The 27,613-nt window shown below is 32.4% G+C and overlaps 1 protein-coding gene across 6 annotated transcripts in view; it reads left to right on the plus strand.

Annotated features, from left to right (window-relative positions):
• Positions 1-27,613, plus strand: part of LOC127708934 (low-density lipoprotein receptor-related protein 2-like) — a 327,071-nt gene that overhangs the window by 184,362 nt on the left and 115,096 nt on the right. For 5 of the 6 annotated variants that reach the window (XM_052214139.1, XM_052214140.1, XM_052214146.1 and 2 more), the window contains exons 4-16: positions 324-449; positions 1,064-1,189; positions 2,593-2,718; positions 3,536-3,661; positions 4,630-4,755; positions 11,125-11,250; positions 11,909-12,034; positions 14,842-14,970; positions 15,434-15,559; positions 16,767-16,892; positions 19,021-19,146; positions 19,698-19,823; positions 21,409-21,534. In XM_052214139.1, coding sequence (XP_052070099.1) covers positions 324-449; positions 1,064-1,189; positions 2,593-2,718; positions 3,536-3,661; positions 4,630-4,755; positions 11,125-11,250; positions 11,909-12,034; positions 14,842-14,970; positions 15,434-15,559; positions 16,767-16,892; positions 19,021-19,146; positions 19,698-19,823; positions 21,409-21,534 — 1,641 coding nt within the window. The remainder of the gene's footprint in view (positions 1-323; positions 450-1,063; positions 1,190-2,592; positions 2,719-3,535; positions 3,662-4,629; positions 4,756-11,124; positions 11,251-11,908; positions 12,035-14,841; positions 14,971-15,433; positions 15,560-16,766; positions 16,893-19,020; positions 19,147-19,697; positions 19,824-21,408; positions 21,535-27,613) is intronic. The other variant, XM_052214142.1, reaches the window with a different exon arrangement.

A 27,613-nucleotide genomic window follows, 5' to 3' on the forward strand; every position in this document is an offset into this window, starting at 1 on the left:
TTTGTACTTAATGACCTTAAATTATTTTAAGAATCCATCGATATAAGAAATTTTAACAATATTACATACAATAAATAAAGCACGGCAGCCCTCTACTGTTTAATCAAGCTACTACTAGAAGAAGCATTCTGTTATTCTAGAAAGATAACATGAACGTTAAATCATGCTCAACAAAATCCATATCAGACTTGTTTTGATGCCATATGAATATGCCCGGTCAACATAGGAGCTTAATCAATATTCTGCACCTAACTATTCTGTAATGAAATATTCATACGTTGTTTACCCATTTATCTTATCATGTGCTGCTTGTTTTTATTTAGATTTGGAATGCGAAAAAGGAAAAATGAAATGTAAAAACGGGATACATTGTTTTCCTGAATATACTCTTTGTGATTACTACGCCTACTGTAAAGATGGTTCAGATGACGATCCTGAAATGTGCAAAAGTAAGTAAAGAGTTATAGCTGCATAACATAATTAACAAAATGACATAATACTGTGCTGTTATGTTTTATCTGAACATAGTAACGGTTTGTTTAATATTTTTTGTGCAGTATTTGAAATATATGTCTTTAAAGAACTTTGTTCCAAATGAAATTCCAAGCAGAATGGTGTCAGCAACTAAAAACATTAAAACTATAGATTTTACTGCAACAGATACGCATTTGAATAACATTGGAAGGTTCATTATTATTTCATTAATGCGAAATTAGTATGGATTTCTTATAAAGAAAAAGAAATTCGAAAAATATCGCCATTTTATAATTGCCGTTCCTTTATTTTTCTTACTTTTAATATATTTAATGGATGTATGATATTTCATTCATTTAGATATTAATGCATGCATATCTGTCATGGAAAGTATTTGTAACGACAAGTAGGAAATATTAAATTCTGTAAAGTAAAGACAGTAATATGTTTATAAAGTTATTAGACTGCTACTACTACAACTGTTATATTACCAATTATAATTAATATAATAATATTATTTTAAAACTTAATATCGTTATTGCATTACTGTTATTATTAAGTCGACTTACTTTTTCGACCATGTCAACAGATCAGACGTGTCCAACTAATAAAACGAAGTGTAGTGATGGCATTGCTTGTTTTTCGCAAAACGATCGCTGTAATGGTGTAGAATTATGCAAAACTGGTGATGATGAAGATATAGAAATGTGCAAAGGTTGGTTCCTAAGTGCAAAATGTGAATATTGTTTCTGTATTGTGTCTTGAGAGTTCTCGACAAGCACATGTTTATAAAACGTAGGCTTAAATATTCATACTAATTATATACAAGTTAATATTAATACACTTTACAATTATAACATGGTTAAACAAAAACACGTCTATTCACTTGTCATTCTCTATTCCTCTGGAATGTTGACATTCTTAAATTTCTATATCACTTCGACTGCCTCTTCCGCACTTTTCACACCCATCAAAGTAGTATTCTCCTCATGACCATACACATATAGGGACAGAGCATAAACAGACAAAGTCATTAAATTTACAGACAATGTTTGAATGTAAAAACACAGCTGCATTATATATTAAATACATGGGCTACTCAGACTGTCTGCTACAGTTCATCAAAGCATTTATCAAAGAATTATTTAACAGCTAAAACCTTATCAATTTGCTATCATTTAAAGACAGTTTTTTTCGAAATATTGTATATAAGCCAAACATCCTTTTATTGGTTAAACATTCTAGCAAACTACAATTTATAATATGCAAAAAAAAAAAAAAGTTTACTGTCTTACGTTGTTGAATGTTTACAATTAGGTCGGTTCACTAAATTGGAACGATTTAAAGATTAACATGGTAAACCAATTGCATATACAAATGATACAGAAAAACATTGACCATTAACCCGACAAATAATGTTCATATTAACAATAACGAAACGTTTAAGTATATTATGATGAGAAGATGAAAGGACACCTGAACATGGACCCTATGTGGAGGTTTTTGGACTGTTTGTTCTGCGACAAAACATTAAGCGTTAGAGAATGTAATCGCTATTTTGTCTGCCGATAAACGTATTTCTAGCTAGCAAGTACTCCAAGATCTGTACTAATTGTCGTTTTTGTTGAGGGTCGTATAAATACCCTGCCACTTCCGGACTGTGTTTTGTATGCTTTGCATCGATCTGATAAGTTAAGCAATTTTCAACTGTTTTGTATAGTTTGTTCTTCTGCTGTAATGTTACACTTCTACTGTTCCAGGTTAGGGAAGGGTTGGGTGCCAGAAAACTGGTTTAATTCTATCACATTCTGTATATGCCAGCGCCAAGTTAGGAGCTTGTAATTATTGGTTGTCGTTTGTTGCTGTTTATCGTTTATTTTCGTTCATAGTGTGTACATAAATTAGGCCGTTAGGTTTCTTGCTTGAATTTATTTAGATTTGTCATATTGGGGCCTTTATAGCCCACTATACAGTATGGGTTTTGCTCATTGTTGAAGGCCGTACGATAACATATAGTTGTTAACTCATATGTCATTTAGTGTTTGGTGGAGAGTTGTCTCATTGGCAATAAACCACATCTTCTTATTCTTATAATACAAATCAAATATTTTTCTGTAGATTTTCAGTGCCCACCGGATCATGTAAAATGTACTGATGGTTTACAGTGTATTAGAACGAATAACCTCTGTAATGGATATCCAAGTTGTAAGGATGAGTCCGATGAAAGTAAAGAGACGTGTACAGGTCTGTATATCCTAATTTGAGTATCATGGCTACATGTAGCATACTTTTATATTTTTTACCTACTCATTATTTTTAGGTTGTTCTGTGTATGTAACGGGATAATTAAGCTTCCTATAATTGCTCCTTGGATTTTGCAATCTTTGTTATCTTACTTCTATGCACCTGTCTTTCTGGGGTCAGCTCTGTATAATACTTGTGTTTTACACTAATTTAAAAGACTTTAATTTAAATTTGAATACTGCTTTACTGATATCTAACACATTTATGCATTATGATCACAAGAAGTATGCTAATGACAAATTTGTAATATTAATGAGTTTTAATTTTAGCTTATATAGATTATTAATTTCTGTACATGGCGTACGTACATAATAACGCCAGTACATATATTCATGTTTCAAATGGCTAAATTGATAGGAGTCCATTTTGAGATTTGAGTTAAGAGATATTTGAGGAGATTACTTAGTTTTATAAGAAATCTTTGAGTATTCTTACTTCTTCACATTTCACTATTGAAAATAGTGATGGGTAATTGTTCATATACTTTACATATGGTCAATTCATATTCTATTTGTTTTTGTTATCTATACTTAACCAGAAATGGTCATATTGCATGATTAAAACAACTTCTTGGTATTTCAAACACATTGAAAAAAAATGATATATCATTGCTTAATTTTGTTAAGATTAACTTGTAACATGTAACACACGTATAAGAGTCAGCGAATGTGTTTCCTTGTCATATAAAGGCAATAGTCTTAGATTCACCATTTTGTATTAGTCACAAAAGATACAAATCAAATATTTATTTTTTTAGATTTTCAGTGCCCACCGGATCATGTAAAATGTGCGGATGGTTTAGAGTGTATAAGAACGTATAAACTCTGTAATGGATATGCTAGTTGTAATGATGAATCCGACGAAAGTAAAGATACATGTGTAGGTCTGTATATCCTCATTTGCATACTTTCATATTATTTTACATACTCTATTTATTTTTACATATTTTTAGCTTGTCATGTGTATTTCACCGGATAAATATTCTATCAAACTGCTTCTTGGATTTTGCAATCTTTGTTATCTTTCTTCTATACATCTGTCTTTGTGAGATCAGCTCTTCATAATTATTGTGATATAAGGATTGTTACTTCAGCCGGTTGGATATTGAATATCGAATATCAAATATCAAATACTTCACAATTATCATTAAGTTACTATTTTTAAGTGAATACATTTCATTTCAATGTGACCTTACAGTTAAAACTCATCGCCGGGTTTGCTTTTACATGAGCAACACGACCCGTGTCATATCTGAAGCTGAATATGCGTTCCCTTCCGGAGCACCCGAGGTCCCCTCTAACTTTTGTAGAGTACGTACTGATCAGTCTGTAGTTTTGTTATGCTGTGTTTTGTATGATGTTGATTTTATTTTTTGCCATTGCATTGTCAGTTATTTTTTTACTTTATTTTAATGTCTTATTTGGTATTTTGTGCCTATCTTTTTTCTTACAAGAACATAGCATTCAATATCGTTTGTTCATAACAAACATATTGTTTTAATTTCTCACGGTCGTCGGGTGTTCACTTGTTTTTTGTGTTAGTTGTGTGCGTGTATGGTTGATGTAAGATTCACTGATATACTACATTCCTTTTATTACATTTTTTAATTTTGTAAACAGCCACTCATTTCTGGTACGCTACAATGTAAAGAGTTTCATGCATTAGGATAATTTTTCTTCCATGTATTTAATTTTGATATGTATTTAAATTAAGGCTACACAATTGTCGACTAATAGCACCTATATAATTAAGATAATTTCCTTTAGGACGCAGTAGACAAAAGTGTTTTTATTCATTTGATTATCAGTTGAAAAGTGTAGACGAGGAAATAATTTTCTGATTATTATTAAGATTTCGAATGTGGTGAAGATAAGGTCAAATGCCAGGATGGTATGCAGTGCATATATGAAAAAAGTCAATGTAATGGTTGGCCGGACTGTAAAGATAGATCTGATGAATCAGCTGAAGTGTGTAATGGTAAGAATACAACTTAATTATAGAGTGCAATGTATATTTCAAAATTCAAATTTAGCACCACATTGACCTAGACCCACTATTATTTATTATTCATTATTATTTAAATAACACACTAACTTATATAAAAACCACTGTCCAAGGTTAGGGGAGGGCTGAGCGCTCACAAACATGTTTAACCCAGCCACATTTTTTATGTGCCAGTCCTAAGTCAGCATCATGGTTTTCAGTGATTGCCGTTAGTTAATGTCTGTCATATGTGTTCTGTTATAAATTAGGCCGTTAGTTTTAGCAATTGACTGGTTTCATATTATTCATGTCGGGGACTTTTATACATGTCATAGCCGACTATACGGTATGTTTTTTTCTCATTGTTGAAGGCCGTACGCTTAACTGTAATTGCTAACATCCACTTCATTTTTGAACGTTGGTGGATAGTTGTCTCATACCACGTCCCCTTATATTTATGTTTATCAACGAAAATCAAAACAATGAAATATCAATCGTACAATAACAAATATCATCATTGAAATCTATATAAATAGTCCTCGGGGTAATAGAAGTAACATAAAGGACATGTATATTTCAACTACTTTTTCCTAATGCTTACATAAGCCATGTATATTTCGAGAGATGTTGTTATATCCAAAAATAATTAGTTTAGGCAAGTATTCTTTCATAATTCATAGGTTATATTAACACATATTAACAATTATTTTTGATTCGATTGAGAAACGAAAATTGTTCATTTCCGATATATTCTGGTTTGACTGAGTACCATATTGTCCTACCACAGAGACTTTAACCTATTGACTGAGTCCAAGAATGTCCTACCACAGAGAGGTTAACGTATTAACAGAGTACCAGAATGTCCTACCACAGAAACGTTAACGTATTAGCAGAATACCAGAATGTCCTACCACAGAGACGTTAACGTATTGACTGAATCCCAAAACGTCCTACTACAGAGACGGTAACATATTTACAGGGTAACAGAATGTCCCATCACAGAGGCCTAACTCTATTGACCGAGTACCAGAATGTCCTACCACAAGGATGTTAACGTATTGACTGAGTATCACAGTTTCCTACCACTGAGACGTTAACCTATTCAGTGAGTACCAAATTGTCCTACCACTGGGACATTAACGTATTCAGTGAGTACCATAATATCCTACCACAGAGACTTTAACGTATTAACTGACTACCAGAATGTTTTACCACAGAGACTTTAATTTTTTGACTGAGTACCAGAATGTCATAAAACAAAGACTATAATCTATTGACTGAGTACCATAATGTCCTACCACAGAGACGTTACTCTATTGACAGAGTCCAAGAATGTCCAACCACAAAGGAGTTAACGTATTAACAAAGTACTAGAATGTCCTACCACAGAAACGTTAACGTTTTGCCTGAGTACCAGAATGTCCTAACACAGAGACATTACTCTGTGGACTGAGTAACAGAGTGTCCTACCACAGAGACTTTAATCTATTGTCTGAGTACCAGAATGTCCTACCACAGTGACTTTAACGTATTAGCAGAATACCAGAATGTCCTACATGTACCACAGAGACGTTAACGTATGGACTGAGACCCAAAATGTCCTACCACAGAGACGTTAACGTATTTAAAGAGTACAAGAATGTCCCACCACAGAGGCGTTACTCTATTGACTGAGTACCAGAATGTCCTACCACAGGGATGTTAACGTATTGACTGAGTATCACAGTGTACTACCACTGAAACGTTAACCTATTGAATGAGTACCAGAATGTCCTACCACAGAGACGTCAACCTATTAACTGAGTACAAGAATGCCCTAAAACAGGGACTTTAACCTATTCAATGAGTACCAAATTGTCCCTCTACAGAGACATTAACAAATTCACAGAGTACCAGAATGTCCTACCACAGAGACATTAACGTATTAACTGAGTATCAGAATGTCTTACCACAGAGACTTTAATCTATTGACTGAGTCCTAGAATGTCCTATACCCTAGAGAAGTTAACGAATTGACAGAGTACCAGAATGTCCCACCACAGAAACTTTAATTTTTTGATTGAGTACGAGAATTTCCTACCACAAAGATTTTAAATTATTGACAGAGTCCCAGAATGTCCTACCACAGAGAAGTTAACGTATTAACAGAGTACCAGAATGTCCTACCACAGAAATGTCAACGTATTGACTGAGTACAAGAATGTCCTAACACAGAGACATTACTATGTTGACTGAGCAACAGAGTGTCCTACCACAGAGACTTAATCTATTGACTGAGTCCCAGAATGTTCTACCACAGAGGAGTTAACGTATTAACAAAGTACTAGAATGTCTTACCACAGTTTTGACTGAGTACCAGAATGTCCTAACACAGAGACGTTACTATGTTGACTGAGAAACAGAGTGTCTTACCACAGAGACGTTAACGTATTAGCAGAATACCAGAATGTCCTACCACAGAGACTTTAACCTATTGACTGAGTACCAGAATGTCCTACAACAGGGACTTTAACCTATTCAGTGAGTACCAAATTGTCCCTCTACAGAGATATTAACGTATTAACTGAGTACCAGAATGTCTAGCCACAGAGACTTTAATCTATTGACTGAGTAATAGAATGTCCTACCACAGAGACGTTAACGAATTGACAGAGTACCAGAATGTCCCACCATAGAGGAGTTAACGTATAACCAGTGTACCATAATGTCCTACCACATAAACGTTAACTGATTGACTGAATACCAGAATGCCCTAATAAAGAGACGTTACTCTGTTGACTGAGTAACAGAGTGTCCTACCACAGATATTTAATCTATTGACTGAGTCCCATAATGTTCTACCACAGAGACTTTAATCTATTGTCTGAGTGCCAGAATGTCCTACCACCTAGACGTTAACCTATTGACAGAGTATTAGAATGTCCTACCACAGAGACGTTAACGTATTAAAAGAGCACCAGAATGTCCTACCACAGAGATGTTAACGCATTTAGTAAGTACCAGCATGTCCTACCACAGAGACGTTAACGTATTAACATAGTACTAGAATGTCCTACCACAAAGACGTTAACGTATTGACTGACTCCCAGAATGTCCTTCCACAGAGACGTTAACGTATTGACTATATCCAAGAATGTCCTAACACAGACACGTTAATCAAGTGATTTAATACCATAATATCATACCACAGAGACATTAACGTATTGACTGCGCCTAAGGATGTCCTAGCACAGAGAAGTTATCGTATTGACTATATACCAGAATGTCCTACCACAGAGACTTTAATCTATTGACTGAGAACCAGATTGTCCTACCACAGAGACTTTAATCTATTGACTGAGTCCCAGAAAGTCCTTCCACAGAGACGTTAACGTATTTACAGAGTACCATAATGTCTCACCATAGAGGCGTTACTCTATTGACTGAGTACCAGAATGTCCTACAACAGGGACTTTAACCTATTTAGTTAGTGCCAAATTGTCCTACCACAGAGACGTTAACGTATTCACAGAGTATCAGAATGTCCTACCACAGAGACGTTAACGCATCAACTGAGTACCAGAATGTCCTACAGCAAAGATTTAATCTAGTGACTGAGTACTAGAATGTCCTACCACAAAGACGTTAAGGAATTGACAGAGTAACAGAATGTCCTACCACAGAGACTTTAATCTATTGACTTTATCCCACGATGTCCTAACGCAGAGACTTTAACGTATTGATAGAGAAACAGATTGTCCTACCACAGAGACGTTAACCTAATGACTGAGTACTAGAATGTCCTACCACAGAGACGTTAACGTATTGACAGAGTACCAGAATGTCCTACTACAGAGACATTACTCTCTGTTGACTGAATACCAGAATGTCCTACCACAGAGACTTTAATCTATTGACTGAGTCCCACAATGTCCTACCACAGATACGTGAAAGTTTTGACTGAGTACCAAAATGTCCTACCACAGAGACTTTAATCTATAGACTGAGTCCCATAATGTCCTACCACTGAGACGTGAACGTATTGACTGAGTACCAGAATGTCCTACCAGAGAGACTTTAATCTATTGACTGAGTCCCAGAATGTGCTACCGCAGAGACGTGAACGTATTAACAGAGTACCAGAATGTCCTACCACAGAGACGTTAACGTATTAACAGAGTAGCAGAATGTCCTACCACAGAGACGTTAACGTATTGGCTGAATACTAGAATGTTCTACCGAAAAGACGTTACTCTATTGATTGAGTCCCAGAATGTTCACCCACAGAGACGTGGACGTGTTGACTAAGTACCAGAATGTCCTACCACATAGACTTTAACCTATTCAGTAAGTACCAGAATGGAGTGCCACAGAGACGTGAATGTATTGACAGAGTACCAGAATGTCCTACCACAGAGATTTTAATCTATTGACTGAGTCCCAGAATGTCCTGCCACACAGACGTTAGCGCATTTAAAGAGTACCATAATGTCCCACCATAGAGGCGTAACTCTATTTACTGAGAACCATAATGTCCTACAACAGGGACTTTAACCTATTCAGTTGGTACCAAATTGTCCCACCACAGAGACGTTAACGCATTCACAGAGTACCAGAATGTCCTACCACAGAGACGTTAACGTATTAACTGTGGAACCAGAAAGTCTTACCTGAGAGATTTAATATATTGACTGAGTACTAGAGTGTCCCATCACAGAAACGTTAACGAATTGACAGAGTACCAGAATGTCCTACCACAGAAACTTTAATCTATTGACTGTATCCCAGGATGTCCTACCGCAGAGACGTAAACGTATTGATAGAGAACCAGATTGTCCTACCACAGAGACTTTAATCTATTGACTGAATCCCAGAATGTCCTACCACAGAGACGTGAACGTTTTGACTGAGTACCAAAATGTCCTACCACAGAGACGTGAACGTTTTGACTGAGTACCAGAATATCCTACCACAGAGACGTGAACGTTTTGACTGAGTACCAGAATATCCTAGCACAGAGACTTTAATCTATTGACTGAGTACCAGAATGTCCTCCACAGAGACGTTTATATGCTGGAAAACTTTATACTCCGGAGTCAATAGTAGTAATAGGAAAATAGACTACTTATTTAAGGAATCAATGTCTCAATTCCTTACTGCCGTGGTCTGTTCGTTTTATTTTGGGTTTGGCGTTTGCATTGTCGTATTTTGTACCCAACCACTTATTACTGCTACGTAAAATTGAGAATGGAAATAGGGAATATGTCAAAGAGACAACAACCCGACCAAAGAGCAGAAAACAGCCGAAGGCCCCCTATAGGTGTTCAAGACAGCGAGAAAATCCCACACCCCGGGGTGGGCTTCAGCTGGCCCCTAAAAAGAATGTGTACTAGTTCAGAGAAAATGGACGCCGTGTCTCTGTAAAGCGTTTGATACAGTTTTTTTTTTTTTAAGATTACTCAATCAGAGCTATACAATTGTCGATTAAAATCACCGATATAAAACAAATCATTTTCTATTATTAATAGTGTTTTTTATTCTTTTGGTTATCTGTTGAAAATTATAAAAGCGGCAATAATTTTTCTGATTATTATTGATGGATGCAGGATGTAATGCCCGGATGGTATTCAGGGTATATATGAGGATGACCTATAGTCTGGTTATTCACAATCTCATGATGGATCTGACTAATTGCCTGTATTGATTTTTATATTAAAAAATGACCACTTGCAAATTCCATGGCGTCTCGTTTAAAAATCCATAAAATAGTTCCATCGTAAAATGATAGGGCAAAGTTAAGACATAATGATAACTTGTTTATGAATGCAGTCGAGTAAATTTTCGCTGAATTTTGTTCGATATTTTCATTTGGTTAAAATTGACACATACTAACAAATGTTTAATTTTTGTTCGATAAAGACACTTTATTGTTCATTTCCTGAGACTATGTTAGACATTGTCAAAGTAAGAACTATTATGTAAAAATTGATATCAAATAAAAGTTTGAAATAAGATGTGAAATATTTTAATGGAGCACTTTTAAGAAGAAATTATGGACCATTTGTTATCGTGCGCAATCGTTAGTCTTTTACCTTGCTTCAAGCAATCATCAGGACACTTGTTTCGAAAACGAAACATTATCAATGTCAGCTAATTTTTCAAATAGCACTACTTATGTTATCGTATCCAGGCTATTTTTAAGTAACTAATATAAAACACTTATACTGGAAGACACACACAATTTACATTTTGTAATAAGAGCAATCCACGAGAGGAAAGGAAAAGATTTTCATTATAGATGTTAACCGTGCCTTTAACGATCGCGTCGAAACTTTTCTCAAAATAAAAACTCTTTTATCTATGTTTCATTTCTTTGAATTGTAGATTATAAGTGTTCAGATGATCAAGTTAAATGTAGGGATAACATAGAGTGTATTTATAAATCAGGCCTATGCAATCAATATACCAATTGCAATGACGGATCAGACGAGGATGAAGATTTTTGTAAAGGTATATGCATTTATAAAAGGTCATTTAGGGTATTTGCCTCAGATAGATTTGAAACAATTAAATTTCAAAAGATGTTTGATTTATTAACTAAGGACATATATGGTTAACGATTGCCTGTTTAATCAGTCTAGCTGTTAAACGCGTTAAATATGCAAACCTTTAAAAAATGTATATATAACTCATCTGCCTGATAATACAAACAAACAAAACAACTGTTCTTGTTTATTCGTTTTATATTTTCGGTGCCTTTTATAGCTCACTATGTGGTATTGATTTTGCTCATCGTTGCAGGTCGTACCCTGACTTATAGCTGTTAATGTCTGGGTCATTTGATCTCTGCTGGAGTTTTGTCTCATTAGCAATCTTCTTATTTTTTTATCAAAACAAAAACAAACCTAAACAACAAACAAAAACAAACCAGCACATTAGAGGTTTTAAATGCAAGCAAACGATTTCAAATTTTTGCGTTCAAAGCGCTTTTATTGTTTAACCTTCATCGGAAACACAACAGCAAAACATGTTTAAGCCATATGAATAAATACCGAATTAAAAGTCAAAGATGCCTGAGGTCAACTTTGCTTGCTGGTGTTAGAGCCTTAGCTCGTTTATAATTTAAGAATTAATGAAGACCATACACATTTTTAATTATTCTATTCAGCCTTTCCTTGTATATACAACAAGGTCAAGTGCGCAAATGGTCTTCAATGTGTCTATAATTCTACTTTTTGCGATGGAGTGAAACATTGTGCCGACGGTTCTGATGAAGAGGAAGAGGTGTGCAAAGGTTCGTTAAAAGGAATCTACTGTTTATTTTACATAGCATAGCCAGAGTTTATAATTTTACTTTCAAAGAGTTATATGTAAATTCAAACAAACCTTTTTTTTTAACTTATCACTGAAATAAAAGGTTTAAATGTTTTTGGTTTTCTTAGAGTGTAGATTAAGGATTGAACGTCCCCTTCATTTGGAGTGTTGATACGGGTGAGAAAAAAATGATAAGTGATAAAAATAAAATACTTTCCAAGAACATGAATCCGATCAATTTTATCAAATATTTCAAAAGTAATTTTGTACAAAATTGTTCTACACTAACTATACCAAGATCAAAAAAACAAATCAAATACCATTGAAAAGAGTTTTGCGCTTGCCGAATTATATTTTCCTCGGATACACATTGGCCTTTTGCAGATTAACCTTCCTTTCAAAACTAAGGTTTCGAATTCCTAACATATAATTCCGACTTATGACTTTTATCTGCATCAATTTAAATTAGAAAGCTGGCACTTCCTCTTTTTTCAAATTACTGAACCGACACTGAAAATTAGTATTTTTCATATATCTCAGGATAGATTGTATAAGAACAATATTGGATTGCATCAACCAAAAACTGATCATATTTGCAGTTAAAGAAATCAAATAGCGGTATCATAAATTAGTAAATTTGTTAACTCATGATGGATTGTATAATACAAATGACAGCAATGTTGGTACACATTAAAAACACAAATGTGTCTGCATCAGTTTAGAGTGCCAACAATTTCCTCTTTTATGTCAAAGTACTGAACCGTCATTAAAAGTCAGTAGTTTTGATATCTCAGGATGGTTAGTAGAATCATTTTGTCTGCATTAACCAAAGGTTTCAATATTTATAGTTTGTAATATAAATGATATGGCGGTATCATTAATCAGTAAATTTGTTAACTAAGGATGTTTGTATAATACAAATGCAAGCGATATTGGTACACATTGACTACAAAGTTTTTTCCGCCTTAATTTCGAGTGTCAACGCTTCCTTCTTTTAGTCAAAATACTAAACTGTCACTAAAAGAAAGTAGTTTAGATATCTTGAGATAGTTTGTATAACAAACCGTTGTGTTCGTATCGATCAAAAGTTACCATATTCGTGCTTTATGATAAAAATGTTATAGCTGTATGATAAAAAGGTAAATATGCCGAAATTGGCTAGAAGGTTCATAATTGATTAAAAAAAAATTATACAACGCCTATATATCCTGACACTATACAACTGCCGTAGAAAATATAATCGAATCAAAGGTAAACAAAGTGAATCACATTGAAAAATGAATTTATTTCATAGAAAATAAATATTAAGAAGAGAGTGTAAATAATCGGAAAGAAGGCAACTAAAACAATGTTGTTACTATCCCATCATATACAATTGATTTTCGAACGCATTATATAACCTTTTTATACGTATTTGGATTAACAAAAAAAAAATAATATTCTTTCATGTATGAAATGCATGTACATATATATATATATATGACGATCAACAAATGCGAAATTGTTAACCATTATTGTATTTATATCAAAGAAAACAAATTTGAGTCACAGGGTATATAGAATAGTACTTTGATGTTTTGTAAAATAGAACAATGCAATTATCGTTTAAAAGGTTCTGTCTGATATTAAAAGTGTTAAAAATTACTAGCCCAACAATCTTTCATAAGCCGACCTGTCCTTATGTAAGTTCAGGATCTGAACACACATACGGATCGTTCAAAAGCATTTATGTTCACAGGTCTGGTCTGGAACAGACTTGTAAGTAGGTCTGTAGCAGCCCTTGAAAAGCAAATCTAGGTTTTGTTTACTACCGATGAAGTTAACTGGCTTGTCTGCCTTCTTTTTTTTTTAACTTGGACAGCAGTCATAAAGTCGGCTCAAAGTCAATTGATGTACAGGTTCGGACTGCGCCCATATGTCAATCAAATGTGTCACCCAGATTAAAATGCAACCTTGAGTTTGTAAAATTATTAAATTCACTTGATAGTAGTCTTGTTTTGCTTCAACTTTCAGGTTTTCTGTTCAATTAACCATCTTATATATTCTTTTAAGGTTTGAGATCAAAATGGTTATTTCCTCCGTAAATTTCATTGAAATACTAGAACCAAACGTCTTTAATGCACAATTTAACTGTCGATCCAAATAATTTGAATTTTTGTTCTCGCTTCAAATAAAAGATATAATTTGAGATAAAAATATATAATAATCTATTCTAATTCTCAATTATCTTCTCTTTTCAGACAAACGATAGAGAATGATTCTTCTAAATAATTTCTTTCTAAACTGTTGAAAACATAAATGGCTTCTCCGCAGTGAAAATCTCATAAAACCAGAGAGAAAAAATCACTTCATACAAGGAAGTAAAAACTTACCAAACGCTAAATTACATCAAGGGCAAAGTCAATAAATAGAAGTCGAAAAGAAACAATTAACACCATGATAAAAAAGGTAAACGACAAAAAAAAAAAGAAATATAAAGAGTGTACAAAACACTTCACAGAAATGTAATATATAATTAACCATAGCAGGAAAATTTTGTTTCAACTAAGGAGGAAAATGGCGGATTTTTGTTTAGCAAACAATATAATGATTATATTTCAACAGTAGGCTTACATTATGACATGGTGTTTATTCATTTATGAAACAAAGCAGTGACAGTTAGTCCCACATTTAGACGTTTTGATCTTTTGTTACTATTTGTATGATATTTATGTATTACATGATTTAAAACCATTTAAAAAACTAAAATAATGTGATTCTAAATAGGTTTTTCAATTTTATGTATAGCATATGTTTGCCCTGAGTGGAAAAGCAAATGTGCTGATGGACAACAATGTGTCGACGAACAAAATAGTTTGTGTAATGGAAATGTAGATTGCAACGATAAGTCAGATGAAGATCCAGGCTTTTGTCGAGGTACTTTAATAAGGAACTGCTTACTCTTTTTCTCGAACAAAACAAATGTTGATTTATATCGTTAAGGAGATATAGAGAATATCTGTCAAATTAATTATAATATTCAATATACCATAATACTTTGGTAACAATCAAAATAAAAAAAAAACGGTGTTTTGCATGTTTAAAAAAACCCAGCAATTTTCAAACATAACTTTTGGCAAGGTAATGTATCCGTGTTTTTTATCAGTTTTGGTAAAATTGATGTTGAAACTGGATACAATAATGTGTCAGATGTGTATACAGAGGCATTAGTGGGAACAAACTCAGTTTCATTACAAAAACAAAAAAATGGATAAATATCATTATAATCACATATACTTATTTTTAGCGGCGCAAAACTATTGTATGCTTGATGTAGCAACTCTTTTCATGTCTGATTTTATCATATTGATTATATTTTACATTGCATACATATATCAAGATTATAGCTGCAGTGATTACAATCAAAAATGTTCTGACGGATTGCAATGTATCGGTGAATACAGCTTATGTGACGGCCATGAAGATTGTACAGATAAATCAGATGAAGATCCAGACGTTTGTAGAGGTATATTCTGAAGCGATTGTCTGTTTAGTCTCAACCTACTTATTGTTTTGCAAATAAAATGTGAGGTTAAAACCATGCAACGTTATTTAAATCTGTTTATACGGTGAAACTCGCAGCCTGCACGAGAACATTTTTTTTCTGGCTTATTTGCACCATCTCCTTTTTTTAAAGATTGATCCATATTTTGTCGTTTTTCAATTTTTGCTATGGCATGTTCTTTTTGTTTTCGACTAAGGAGTTTGAATATCTCTTTACATGATGAAAATTCCTAAATGATGTAAACTTCTCGCATAAACAATACACTAAACACCATTACACCTATCTCCTACACCATTGTGTTACATCAATAACAGTACATACAATAGACGGCAATGACTCCTGTTCTTTAACAGGAAGAAGAAAAGACCAACCAGACGTTATACGCGTTCACTTTGAAATTGCACACAATTTAAAGACTGTATAGGTTACTATAAGGTTTTTTGTTTTTAATACAGTACAACAAATGGATATATGCAGTATATGAAAGATCTTTTAAAAAAATTCTAGAAAATAGGGAATTTAGAATTGTATAATGTATTGCTATAATCGGTTTCAGACATATTCCTATGAGTCATATTTTCCAATGTTAGTAGGGTAGGAATATGAAATCATGCTGAAGCTCCTCTTGTAAATCACAGCTAGTTGACTAGCAATGTGTACCTGAAATGACAAGCAATCAAATTAAGCGAAGCAAATGCACTAGTTAAATAATTACGGTAAAAACAAATACGTTAAACCAACTGGAACAAAAAGAATCTGCTGTCCAATACACCAATATCATGATGGATTCACGTCTAATAATATCATATTCATTGATATCACCAGCACCGAAAGACGCAACTTTCTGTAAATTTTCTTTTTAATATGTTTGATTGAGTTTATCTATATACCTGTTTAATCTTCATTGAAATTTCATTAAAATAATAAATACAAATGTTCTTGGTTATCACACTTTCAAAATCAAAAAATGAAGATCAAATGTTTTTGAAATTAAACAATTTTCTTCGGTTTTTCAAAATATATTAAAACGATATTTGTTATTAATGTAAGCTAGTTAAAACTAGAGAATGAATGTCATTGATTTAATTAGTATGATTCCATGCTGACGATTTACAAAAACAAAAAACAAGCACTTTTGCTTAAACATGAATAACATTTTTTTTTGCAGCAAGGGAATGTGACAGAGACAATGTGAAATGTGATGATGGCATACAATGCATTTATAAATCAAATGTATGTAACAAATACACACATTGCAATGACAAATCTGATGAGAATGAAGATATGTGTAAAGGTGAGATATGATGAGTCAGATTTCTGTTTTTGAGAATTTGGATGTGTATCTGTATGGTGATTTGTGACAAAAAATCATTAAAAGTTTGGCATGTTTTTATTTCATTGCAATGTTTTCGTTATTAAACAATAGGAGGAGAATCAATTCTGAAACATAATTTCTTTTTAACATGCATAAAAAGAGGCTTTTGTTATAGATCTGCCAGATTGCAACCCGACGACATAAATAACATTTTGAAGAAAAAAAAAGGTTACATTGTTTATTTGTCTTCTGAATAACGATTAACGTTACTACTATTCCTTTTGTAATAATGATTCAGATGGAAATCCTGAATATGCAAAAGTAAATTATTATCGATTATGACATGTCATTTTCTAAATCGGCTCCGGTATAAACCCGAGACTCTGGTGATAGACGCGAGACGCTAGTCGATGGCTTATATGGGTCGAGGGATTATACCAGGGCTCATATGATATGGCAAACCACGTGTTATAATATATTTATCACATATTATATAAATGCTTATTATAATAAAAAAAAGTAGAACAAACTTTAGCAAGTTTTGTCCTCCATTGAAATAACTTTAAAATGACGGAGTACCCAAGCCGTTTAAATTTGTAGTACTTGAATGTTATTATATCAATGTGAGATTTTCTTTTAGTAGTAGTATTCATAATTTCATTAACACATTCCGCTCTCATTTAATCGACGTTCCCCGTCCATCATTGTTGTCTACACAAAACTAAGATTGCATAAAATGAACATTGAGACACAAAGTTTATAAAAGGGCACAAAAACTTATTATGAGTCATGACAGAACACAAAAACTGCTGATGACGTCATTACAGGGTACATTAACTGTAGATTTGCCTCAGTCATACTCCTGTTTGGGGTAAAAATGCAAAACCTGAAACTCAGATTGCATACAATGAGTATTGAGGCGAGCATTTCTTCTACACAAACTCAGATTGCATACAATGAACATTGCCACACAAAATTCATAAGTAGTAGTTGAATAAATCCATTTCAATGACAAAGTTTAAGAGCATTAAATACTTGAAATTACATATGTTTTGACGAATCAGGCTGACAACAATGTTTGAGGGTTAACAGATGATAATGATCGCATCAAATAAATGTCATATGAGCACAAAGACAAAAAGGCTGACTAATTGGTTTGTGATACCGTCTGGATAGATTAAAACACACAAATATGTCGACGGCATTGGTGGAATAAATTCTTTAAATTCTAGTAACGAGTTTTAGTCTGAAATGGCTATGTTGGTCTTAACATCACCTGAAAAGTCTGAACAATAAAGTATTAAGTCATGTTGGGACTATCAGTAAATTTTCAGACTAAAGTACTGCTGTGAATTGAAGACTGTTCATACTAGCAGTTAATTCAGTACTGTTCAGTAGTTTTTTAGACGAATCCGTATGATGTTGATGTGTAATGGTAAATAGCAATAACTGAAAAGTTAGAGCTTAGACTGAACAGATCATAATTTACCGCAAGCACATTGTCTGAACAATTCTGAATTTACCGCATTTGATAAATTCAAAATTTAACTGAAAGACTGAAAATGTAATAGTGATTTATTGTTCAGTCTTTTAAGATTTGATTTGATCAAAACGACCGTTTCAGATCAAAGTCCAGAGGATGTAAAACTAATAAAAGGCATATATTTTCTCAGTGTTGTAAACAAGGCATACTTTTCAGTTTTGTTCAAATTTTTTTATGACGACTCAGTTCGAAAAAAGTATTTTCTGATTGAAAACTTCCATACTGAGAATTGACTACATTGTGGAAAATCAAATGTTTTCCGATCTGTATTTTTGACACGCAAAGAAATATTGTTAAGATTTTTCCTGAAGTCCATTTTTCATAACGTTGTTCTGGTACTATTTGTTAAACTTAGTTATTTGCGGATAAGAACTACTTTTATTAAACATTATTAAGGTTTTCAAATAGGTATTTAACGATATTAAACTATTTATTTAAACCAGGATTGAGACATTTTCATAGTAAATATTGCGACATTTGTTTGTACTTTTTTTAAGGGTATGTTGAATTATCAGGCTATTTTGATAAGGTGTTTAATGTGATGAATGTATATGTCAATTACAGATAGAATTTGTGAACCAGGCGAGAAAAAGTGTGCAGACAATTATCAGTGTATAAACATAGATAATTTTTGTAATGGATATACGGACTGTAATGATGAATCTGATGAAGATGCAGTTGCCTGTAAAGGTATTTTCTTTTACATTTAACTTACTGCTTATGTACAGATATATTTAATCAATTGATGTTTTTGCAAAGCACTGTGTATATCTACATGCTCTTGACTTTTGGATTCAGTTATTAAAACCAACACATTTGTTTGATTATCAATCTTGATTTCCCGCGTATATCATCTGAGTAATAAACATAATAATATTTTCCTAAAAATTATTAAATTGATATATTGTATACAACTTTATTCCTGTCATCTAGTTATTTATAATCAATGATTACACCAAAAGGATTTGAGGAAGATCGCCACGCACCATTGTTAAAAACGTTGAACATATGATAATGAAAGGTATATTGCAATAGAGAATAAACTAACTGACTTGGTAAAAAAACATTGTAAGAGTATTATCAATCACATCCAAACTGGACAGAAGATTGAAGTAGAACCATCTTCAAGTAATGAATGTCGTAAACATAGTTCAAATAAATGTTAAAGACAATAATTCTAAACGTTCGACAAGACATACCGATTATAAATCTGATGGACTGTTCCGGTTGTTGTTTTCTAGAATACCAATGTCAAAGTGGTAGAGTTAAATGTGCGGATGGAATAGAATGTATACGTATAGACAGTCTCTGTGACGGCCATGGAGATTGTCGTGATAGTAGTGACGAAGATAAAGTAAAATGCAAAGGTAAACACTCATCATTACATAGGAGGAAACAATAAAAGAAGAATATTCAACAAGAAGTGTATCCCCTATTATCCGAAGCAAACAGTTGATCTTCAATACCCCCATTTTCATGGTTGTGTTTCGGTTTATCAATTTCAGTCATATTTGCGCAAACACTCGTTGGAAATTTTGTTACATACTATGTTTTGTGTGAAAATGAAACAACAATGACAATCCCTCTACGTGCAGTGCTATATAATTCCTGATAAAAGATAAAAGGCATGTGTTAAAGAAAGTTTTGTAAAATGTTGCAGGTGGGTGGTTAATATAGGATTCTTTTCACAAGTTAAACATATAAAAGCATAAATGTTGCAGACACAAAGAGGTAATTAGTGATCGTATATGTATTTGACGATGGATCCTTTTACTTTATGTCCATATTCTCATACTCTCAGAAATATAACACTAAGAAATATGCGGTTTTCTCGTGATCTTATTTCAATATAAGACAAATCCTCACCGCAAAATATTTTACACTGTTCAACATTGATATAGGTCGTTTTTGAGGTTGAGAAATACAAGATTCGTTTGATCGGATTATGAATGTTGAATTTTCTGCCGGTAATGAGTGACTCAGTGCATGTTAAAGAACCATTGCAAGAACGTTTCAATTTCTATAGAAAGACTGCAAGCAAAAATCTCATTCAAAATATTTATGTCAAGCGTTTTTATTTTTTTCAATTGTAATAACTGTTTTAATACTTTGCCCACCATACCTCTTTAATTCCCTGTTTAATGTATCTATCTCGTAAGTATGCATTCCAATAGTGCTGCATGTTTCTCTTTTCCAACGAAATAACATTGGTTTAAGTGACTTATAATAATTCGAGTCGATACACGTTGAAAAGCTTGTTTTTTTTAAAGTATATTGCATTTACCCTCCTTCTTAATATAATTGCAATATGTGTCTTTTGGCATAAATGAACTTACTATCATTCAATGCAAAAGATGATCTACCCAGATCATGTTTTGTTTTCGTCGACATGAAGCTTTCCAACATTTCAAATGAAACACTTTGACATGCATAATATTTAAGATATATTAATGTGTATTTAGTTAAAAAAAAGTTCGTAAATATTTTCGAATGGTTTGACGATGTAAGAACAAATTGTCAGATATGTGCCGAAGGTCGTAGTTCATGACATTCGAATATCAATTGAATAAAAACTGTGTATGATTAATCATGTTTTCCATTAATGAATATAGACCTGTTAAAGTTTACAAAGTAATTTGTATCAACCGTCCCCTGTCATAGGAAGTGTAATGGGCATGATCATTGTTCACAAGGCGTTAATGGATCATGTAAATGATTGCAATCAATGAAAAAACGTACGAAGAATGGCACTATAACTAACATTCAGAATGTGAGACAATTGTCATTGCAGTTCGTTATAGTCAAGTATAAATAATTACATGAAATTATTCTCTCAGTTAGTAAACTTACGATACGTTGTTTCTATGTGTCATTAAATAACAAATAATATACCACTGAAATATGTAGCTCTATATTCCTAATTTCTTACCCTGATCAAATTATTTCTTTCAGCAAGAGAATGTCCTTATGGTTCTAGAAAGTGTAGTGATGACTACCGTTGTATTAATGAAGAACTGTGGTGTGATGGACGTGATGAGTGTTCAACAGGAGAAGACGAAGATCCAGATATGTGCTTACGTAAATATGCATCTTAGTTGGCCTGATTATAAGGTGCAGTGTTTGCAAACCGTGCTACAAAAACTAAATTAATGTACATTAACTCATTTGTGGGGAAAAATCTAAAAATTTAAAACTTAAAAAAGTAAAATAACAAAAATACCGAGCTCCAAGGAAAATTCGATACGGATAGCTATTTATCAAATTGCAAAATCAAAAGCTCAAATACATCAAACGAATGGAAAACAACTATCATATTCCTGACTTGGTACAGGCATTTCCTTATGTAGAAAATAGTGGATTAAACCTAGTGTTATAGCTATCTCAACCTCGCACTTGTATGACAGTCGCATACAATTCCATTATAATGACAACAATGTACGAAAATAAAACAGACATAATACAGTTGGGTGCAGACCAAGCATTAAAAAGTTAATGCGGCGTTTACTCGCGTGCACTTCATGTAAACGCCGTGTTAACTGTGCGTTAACTCCGAAATTTCAGTAGACATAAAAAATAAACTAGCGTTTACTTTCGCGTTTACTTTCGCGTTTACCTCCGCGTTAACGCAAAAACGGCGCGTCTTCTAATTTTGTAAATAGTAAACGGGCGTTTACTTTCGCGTTTACTTCCTCGTTAACGTGAAAAAAGGCGCGTCCTCTATTTTTGTTTGTAGTAAACGCGCGTTAACGCAGATTGTCTTCGTATTCTGGATACACTGACCTTAAATATCAAATGATAAGGTACATAAAAATTAAATGACCAACTGGTCATTTTTGATTGACATATTGACGATTACAATTAATTAATAATGTTATTACATCCCTTTAATTCATTGAAAATTAATCATAGTAAATTTCTTTGTCTTCACAAATAAATAGTTCAAGCAAGTCCTTCTTTTATTCAAATAATTTAATCATCACCTAAATCGAACATTTTTTTTTCATCTCAGACTGGCTGACTCAGGATGACTCGTACAACAAAATTATTTGATCACATTAACCAAAACCACATTTGCTCTTTATCAAGTAAATCTATATCGCCGCATAGTAAATCAGTTATATTTTTATGTCAAGATAGACTGTATAATACAAATGACAACAATAGTGATACACAATGAATACAAAATTTTGTTCGCATCAATTTAGAGTGCCAACATGTCCTCTTTTTATTCAAAATATTGAATCGTAAACAAATATCAGTAGTTTTCATACCTCAGACTGACTCGTATAACAAAATTATCTGTCCGCATCAACCAAAACTGACCATATTTGCACTTTATTATGTTAAACTTGTTGTCGCATAGTAAATCAGTAATATTTTCACGTCAGGATGGATTGTATAATACAAATGACAGCAATATTGGAACACAATGAATACAAAATTTTGTTCGCATCAATATAGAGTGTCAAGATGTCCTCTTTATTCAAAATATTGAATCGTAAAGAAATTTCAGTAGTTTTGATATCTCAGACTGACTCGTATAACAAAATTATTTGTCCGCATCAGCCAAAACTGACCATATTTGCACTTTATTATGTAAATCTTATAGTCGCAAAGTAAATCAGTAATATATTCATGTAAGGATGGATAGTATAATACAAATGATAGCAATATTGGAACACAATGAATACAAAATTTTGTTCGCATCAATTTAGGATGCCAGCATGTCCTCTTTTTATTCAACATATTGAATCGTAAACAAATATCAATAGTTTTCATACTTCAAACTGACTCGTATAACACAATTATCTGTCCGCATCAAGAAAAACTGACCATATTTGCACTTTATTATGGAAATTTTATAGTCGCAAAGCAAATCAGTAATATTTTCATGGAAGGATGGATTGTTTAATACAATAGACAGCAATTTTGGAACACAATGAAAACAAAATTTTGTTCGCATCAATTTATAGTGCCAGCATGTCCTCTTTTTATTCAAAATATTGAATCGTAAAGAAATTTCAGTAGTTTTCATACCTCACACTGACTCATATAACAAAATTATCTGTCCGCATCAACCAAAACTGACCATATTTTCACTTTTAAATTATTATGTAAATCTTATAGTCGCATGGTAAATCAGTAATATATTCATGTAAGAATGGATTATATAATAAAAATGATAGCAATATTGGAACACAATGAAAACAAAATTTTGTTTGCATCAATTTAGGATGCCAGCATATCCTCTTTCTATTCAAAATATTGAATCGTAAACAAATATCAATAGTTTTCATACCTCAGACTGACTCGTATAACAAAATTATCTGTCCGCATCAACCAAAACTGACCATATTTGCACTTTATTATGTAAATCTTATAGTCGCATAGTAAATCAGTAATGTATTCATGTAAGAATAAATTGTATAATACAAATGATAGCAATATTGGAACACAATGAAGACAAAATTGTGTTCGCATCAACTTAGAGTACCAGCATGTCCTTTGTTTATTCAAAATATTGAATCGTAAAACAAATATCAGTAGTTTTCATACCTCAGACTGACTCATATAACAAAATTATCTGTCCGCATAAAAAAAAAGACCATATTTGAACTTTGTAATGTAAATCTTATAGTCGCATAGTAAATCAGTAATATTTTTTTGTCAGGACAGATTGTAAAATAAAGGTGACAGCAATATTGGAACACAATAACTACAAAAAAAAAATCTGCATCTATTAAAAGTACATACATGTCCTCTTTTTATTTGAAATATTGAATCGTGAACAAATTTCAGTAGTTTTGATATCTCAGACTGACTCGTATAACAAAATTATTTGTCCGCATCAGCCAAAACTGACCATATTTGCACTTTATTATGTAAATCTTATAGTCGCAAAGTAAATCAGTAATATATTCATGTAAGGATGGATAGTATAATACAAATGATAGCAATATTGGAACACAATGAATACAAAATTTTGTTCGCATCAATTTAGAGTGCCAACATGTCCTCTTTTTATTCAAAATATTGAATCGTAAACAAATATCAGTAGTTTTCATACCTCAGACTGACTCATATAACAAAATTATCTGTCCGCATCAACCAAAACTGACCATATTTGCACTTTATTATGTTAAACTTGTTGTCGCATAGTAAATCAGTAATATTTTCACGTCAGGATGGATTGTATAATACAAATGACAGCAATATTGGAACACAATGAATACAAAATTTTGTTCGCATCAATTTAGAGTGTCAAGATGTCCTCTTTATTCAAAATATTGAATCGTAAAGAAATTTCAGTAGTTTTGATATCTCAGACTGACTCGTATAACAAAATTATCTGTCCGCATCAACCAAAACTGACCATATTTGCACTTTATTATGTAAATCTTATAGTCGCATAGTAAATCAGTAATGTATTCATGTAAGAATAAATTGTATAATACAAATGATAGCAATATTGGAACACAATGAAGACAAAATTGTGTTCGCATCAACTTAGAGTGCCAGCATGTCCTTTGTTTATTCAAAATATTGAATCGTAAAACAAATATCAGTAGTTTTCATACCTCAGACTGACTCATATAACAAAATTATCTGTCCGCATAAAAAAAAAAAACCATATTTGAACTTTGTAATGTAAATCTTATAGTCGCATAGTAAATCAGTAATATTTTTTTGTCAGGACAGATTGTAAAATAAAGGTGACAGCAATATTGGAACACAATAACTACAAAAAAAAAATCTGCATCTATTAAAAGTACATACATGTCCTCTTTTTATTTGAAATATTGAATCGTGAACAAATTTCAGTAGTTTTGATACCTCAGGATGCCTGGTATAACAAAATTATTTGTCTGCATCAACCAAAACTGACCATATTTGCTCGTTATTATGTAAATCTATATAGCCGCATAGTAAATCAGTAATATTTTTATGTTAGGAAGGACTATATAATACAAATGACAGCAATATTGGAACACACTGACTAAAAAAAAATTTCTGCATCAATTAGAATACCATAATGTCCTCTTTTTATTCAAAATATTGGATCGTAAACAAATTTCAGTAGTTTTGATATCTCAGAATGACTTGTATAACAAAATTATTTGTCCACATCAACCAAAACTGACCATATTTGCACTTTATTATGTAAACTTATAGTCGCATAGTAAATCAGTAATATATTCATGTAAGGATGGATAGTATAATACAAATGACAGCAATATTGGAACAGAATGAATACAAAATTTTGTTTGCATCAACTTAGGCGTGCCAGCATGTCCTTTGTTTATTCAAAATATTGAATCGTAAAACCAAATATCAGTAGTTTTCATACCTCAGACTGACTCATATAACAAAATTATCTGTCCGCATAAAAAAAAAGACCATATTTGAACTTTGTAATGTAAATCTTATAGTCGCATAGTAAATCAGTAATATTTTTTTGTCAGGACAGATTGTAAAATAAAGGTGACAGCAATATTGGAACACAATAACTACAAAAAAAAAATCTGCATCTATTAAAAGTACATACATGTCCTCTTTTTATTTGAAATATTGAATCGTGAACAAATTTCAGTAGTTTTGATACCTCAGGATGCCTGGTATAACAAAATTATTTGTCTGCATCAACCAAAACTGACCATATTTGCTCGTTATTATGTAAATCTATATAGCCGCATAGTAAATCAGTAATATTTTTATGTTAGGAAGGACTATATAATACAAATGACAGCAATATTGGAACACACTGACTAAAAAAAAATTTCTGCATCAATTAGAATACCATAATGTCCTCTTTTTATTCACAATATTGGATCGTAAACAAATTTCAGTAGTTTTGATATCTCAGAATGACTTGTATAACACAATTATTTGTCCACATCAACCAAAACTGACCATATTTGCACTTTATTATGTAAACTTATAGTCGCATAGTAAATCAGTAATATATTCATGTAAGGATGGATAGTATAATACAAATGACAGCAATATTGGAACAGAATGAATACAAAATTTTGTTTGCATCAACTTAGAGTGCCAGCATGTCCTTTGTTTATTCAAAATATTGAATCGTAAAACAAATATCAGTAGTTTTCATACCTCAGACTGACTCATATAACAAAATTATCTGTCCGCATAAAAAAAAAAAAGACCATATTTGATCTTTGTAATGTAAATCTTATAGTCGCATAGTAAATCAGTAATATTTTTTTGTCAGGACAGATAGTAAAATAAAGGTGACAGCAATATTGGAACACAATAACTACAAAAAAAAAATCTGCATCTATTAAAAGTACATACATGTCCTCTTTTTATTTGAAATATTGAATCGTGAACAAACTTCAGTAGTTTTGATACCTCAGGATGCCTGGTATAACAAAATTATTTGTCTGCATCAACCAAAACTGACCATATTTGCTCGTTATTATGTAAATCTATATAGCCGCATAGTAAATCAGTAATATTTTTATGTTAGGAAGGACTATATAATACAAATGACAGCAATATTGGAACACACTGACTAAAAAAAAATTTCTGCATCAATTAGAATACCATAATGTCCTCTTTTTATTCAAAATATTGAATCGTAAACAAATTTCAGTAGTTTTGATATCTCAGACTGACTTGTATAACAAAATTGATTGTCCACATCAACCAAAACTGACCATATTTGCACTTTATTATGTAAACTTATAGTCGCATAGTAAATCAGTAATATATTCATGTAAGGATGGATAGTATAATACAAATGACAGCAATATTGGAACAGAATGAATACAAAATTTTGTTTGCATCAATTTAGGATGCCAGCATGTCCTCTTTTTATTCAAAAAAATTGAATCGTAAACAAATATCAGTAGCTTTCATACCTAAGACTGACTCCTATAACAAAATTATCTGTTCGCATTAACCAAAACTGACCATATTTTCACTTTATTATGTATGTCTTATAGTCGCATAGTAAATCAGTAATATATTCATGTAAGGATGGATTGTATAATACAAATGACAGCACAATTTGAACACAATGAATACAAAATTTTTTTCGCATCTATTAAGAGTGCCAGCATGTCCTTTTTTATTCAAAATATTGAATCGTAAAACAAATATCAGTAGTTCTCATACCACAGACTGACTTGAA

This window comes from Mytilus californianus, unplaced genomic scaffold (genome assembly GCF_021869535.1).
Source record: "Mytilus californianus isolate M0D057914Y unplaced genomic scaffold, xbMytCali1.0.p SCAF_7, whole genome shotgun sequence".
NCBI classification, from domain to species: domain Eukaryota; kingdom Metazoa; phylum Mollusca; class Bivalvia; order Mytilida; family Mytilidae; genus Mytilus; species Mytilus californianus.